Source organism: Elephantulus edwardii, unplaced genomic scaffold, assembly GCF_000299155.1.
Source record: "Elephantulus edwardii isolate Elephantulus edwardi_28Jun2011 unplaced genomic scaffold, EleEdw1.0 scaffold00174, whole genome shotgun sequence".
Classification (NCBI taxonomy): domain Eukaryota; kingdom Metazoa; phylum Chordata; class Mammalia; order Macroscelidea; family Macroscelididae; genus Elephantulus; species Elephantulus edwardii.
In genome coordinates, this window is record NW_006399924.1 from 5,563,147 (window position 1) to 5,567,041 (window position 3,895).

A 3,895-nucleotide genomic window follows, 5' to 3' on the forward strand; every position below is an offset into this window, starting at 1 on the left:
TGTGTGTGTGTGTGTGTGTGTACCGTCAAATTGGATCTGACTGGTACAGGAGACTGCCCCTCCTTCTCCAGCAGAGCATGAAGTAGAGTCTGGGGTTTCCCCACCCCCCCAGGTGCCTGTCGGGGCCTGGGTTTCAGCTGTCCACACCACAGCAGTGGGCAACAAGCTTAAAGCCCCTTATGGCTCTGGGCGCTGACTCTCACCAGTGGAAGTAGGGTTTTTGTATGGATTTTATTGAGTGGTTTTTGCTGAAAACTTAAGAAACCACTGAATCTCTAAGTTTCCTAGAATAACAGTGAGAAATTTTTTTTTTTATTTATCTCAGAGAGGTGACAACATCCAGGAAGTCAATGAGCTGGGAGAGAACGCAGGGTGGCAGCATGTGATGTGAAACACAGGGGTGTTTAGTGAAGGCCCAAGTACTGGAAGGAGGACCCACAGGAAAGCATCTTCCTCCAAGCCTGCTGCCAGCCCTGTGGATGCGGGAGACAGTTCTGCCCATTAGCATCTTGGACTCCAGTAAGTGCTCCGACGGCTGCTGCGGTTTCCCCAGACAGGACGATCTGTCTCCCCCCTTGTAAGGTGCCCTCAGCCGGCGAGGCAACAGCATGGGCGGCAGCTTCACTGTTGAGTGCCACGGTGACCGTGGCTCCCTGCTGCATCTCCTGAGAAGCGGCCATGGCAGCCTCTGCCAGGGACGCCACCGCCTGAGTGGCCTCGGAAGCTTGCGTCGTTTGGATGATCATCTCACGTCCCTGTAACGCGGCCCAATTTTGTTCCACCTCTCCATCCGCCACAGCGGAGTAATTCACCTGGGCAACAGTGACTGTGGTTGGCAGCTCAGAAGCATTCGCCAATGTGGCTACTGTTGCCCCTGTACCAACCTGAATAAGCGAGACAGTGCCATCGGGGTTTCTAAAGGTCTGCACAACAGTCTGTGAAGGTACAAGGTGGGCTATGCTGTGCGTTGCTGTGGCCTGTGTTTGTGTCTGCTGATCTTCGAAAACATACAAAAGGTCTTCTCGCCCGTGCTGCTTGTAACAGTTCTTAACTATGGTCCGTAGAGCTTGCGTCCATGAAACCCTCTGCTTCTGCTCTTCTGTGCGAACGTCGCTCCGGACATTTGCCCAGGGAATGTCTTTGGGCCACCAGATGGGCTTGCAGCTTTCTTTCCCCCAGCCTGGCTTTCCTCGACCCGTGGAGTACTTGAGCATCTCTGGGATAAATGCCCGAAGCTGGGCCTGGGTCATTTTGTCCACAGAGACTGGGATTCCGTCGATGGTGAGAGGCGGCAGCTCGGAGTTAACCTCCTGTGGTGCGGGGGCGTGTTTAGCCAGGGCCGACTCCAGGTCTTTCAGAATCATGTTCTTGTACTTACGCACCACATTCTCCAAAGGTGCTGCACCAAACACTTTGAAGACAGGGTTCGGTTTGGAGGGAGAAATACAGAGGACAATGGCTTGCTGTCCCACTCGAGTAGTGTGTTCATCTAACGTGGCTCGGAGCTTTCGAAGCAAGCGCGTCTGCTGTCTCTTCCGGATCGAGGGATTAGACTCAAACACGTGAGGTCGTTTCCTTTTCTTTCCTGTTGCCACAGCAGCAGCCGCTGCCATTCCCATAGGGCCTGCTGCAGCCAGATGGGCTGTCACCTCATCAACAGCCATGGAGTTGAGAATATCTGAATCATCATAACAAGTGTCCTCAGGAGAAGAATGGAAGTCTTCATCAGCACTCAGCATGCTGTGTTCAGTGTAGGTGGCCACATGGACCGGCTGGACTTGCTGGGCCACGGCATGGGCTTCTATGGTAGCCATGTGTTCAGTCTGGGTCACTGCGTGTTCCTCCATGAAGATCTCAGAGCGGCTGCACTACCGTGGGCCTGTGCCGTGGAGACTGCGACCGCGCCGGCTCTTCGCAGCCTCCTGCCACCAGCAGCAATGGCGAGCACTGCTGCCTCTGTCGCCGCCGAGTGAATTATTTTTGTTGCTAAAAGAAAATCTTCAACAAAGCAGTTTCATAAAAACTCATATAGAATATTAATATTGCTTTTATTTAATAAAAGCCAATTCAAAAAATAATAAATAATAAATATTTTTTATAAGAAGGTACTCAATATAACCTCAACCTACTACTCACAAAGATTTTTTGCTTGCATATCCAAACATATTCTCAAGATAGACTTTAGACCTTTGTATCTAGGTATAAAGGATCCATGAAATCTGAAAGGAGTTATGTTCCCTTGTATTTTAATACATATAGAATTTTCAACAAAAGAAAGAATTCTTAACCTGGGATCCATGGAATCCATGTATGGTTTTATAGGGTCTGTAACCTCCCAGATTATACCCCAAATTTTGTGTATATATTTATATACATTTTTAAGGAAACCTGCTGGTCTCACCAAATTCTGAAAAAGGTCAGAATTCAAAACAAAGCAAAGGTCAAGTATGTTAAAAGAATTAGTTCAAGGTCCAGATATTAGCTGACATCAAAGGGGAAGAGAAGGCTTTGCCAATAGTCCTGATTTCATCCCACAAGGAATCATCTCACAAGTATCAGCACATACACCCAGGCCACTAACTTTAGTGGGAGCTATAGAAATATCCTGGTGTAGTGTCAAGCGTTTACTTTTCAAAATGGCCTTCCTTGATATCCTGAGACTCCACCTAACCTAAAATGCATGGCCCAAACTGCAACCTTTTGTTACCCTGGGGGCCTGGTGTATGCCCCTGCACTCTGATAAAAGGAAGATTGCATCTGGGACTAGGGCGGGCTGTCTCTCCTCCCTTGCCTGAGATAGCCTAAGCCAGCTGCCCTATCTACCCTGGGTTTCTGATCTCATTTGTTAAGCTATATTGGCAAAAGGTGCATGAGCTTCAGGGGACCTTCCACAAAATTGCTGATCCCAAGAATGGGTACTGGGGGTTTGAGCTGGAGGCAGGAGGAAGATAGGTTAATGTTGAAAATGATGGAGTAGCACAACAGACGGAATGTATGGGACATTTTTGACCTAGGCTCTTTTGTAGCTAGTCTGGCACAAATTATTGGTATGGACAAAATTCTAAATAAAACACTTGACTAAATAAACTACAGCCCTGAAACATCCTTGAAAATATGTGATGATTTCTTCTCATATGATAATGTACCCAGAAGTTTTTTAAGGTTTTTTGTTGTTTTATTTTTCCTTTCAACATACCTTTAAAGCTTCGATAACAAGGTCCCTTGCTTCAAGCTCCCCTTCAAGAATACTGAACAGTGTCAAGAGTTCAGGCTTGCTGAGTTTTTCCAGATTCATTCTGAAAGACTAAAAGAACAAAAAATCATCAGACAATTTCTAGTTATTTTTGCCCTTGTTAAGTGTCATCATGTCAAGCATGACTCATAGCAACCCTATGAACAAGAGTCCTGAATCCTGTCCTATCTTTGATACCCTTGAGCCCATTCCTGCAGTTACTCTGTCAATCCACCTCATTGGAGGCCCTCCTCCCTTTCATTGACTTTCCACCTTTCCAAGCATGATAACCCTTTTTAAGGACTAGCCTCTTCTAGCAACATGTCAGTATGCAAGAGGCTTCACCAACCTTGTAATATAATTTTATTTATAATATTCTATTCATCCATGTAACATAACTTTAAAAAGAAAATGGTTATAATTAAATAGGAAGATGATATTAAGTATTAATCACAAACTGAACAGTAACAGAAAATAAAAATTTACTTTAATTATTGATTTCTTAACTATGCATAAGATGAACTTTTCTATCATTTTTCCTCCAGGCAATTTTCCAAATAAGTATTCTACATGGTCTGGAAAGAATTTTAGGCATGCATTGATAGCTGTCGAGTCAGAATGGACTCATAGCTGACCCTCTCTTGGGTTTCTGAGATTGTAAAC

The 3,895-nt window shown here is 45.6% G+C and overlaps 1 protein-coding gene across 1 annotated transcript in view; it reads right to left on the reverse strand.

Annotated features, from left to right (window-relative positions):
- The window catches only part of CTTNBP2NL (CTTNBP2 N-terminal like), a 59,226-nt gene extending 55,929 nt beyond the window's left edge, over positions 1 to 3,297 (reverse strand). Inside the window, exon 1 of the mRNA XM_006895717.1 lies at positions 3,197 to 3,297. Coding sequence (XP_006895779.1) covers positions 3,197 to 3,295 — 99 coding nt within the window. The 5' untranslated portion in view covers positions 3,296 to 3,297. The remainder of the gene's footprint in view (positions 1 to 3,196) is intronic.
- Between the last annotated feature and the right edge of the window lie 598 nt (positions 3,298 to 3,895).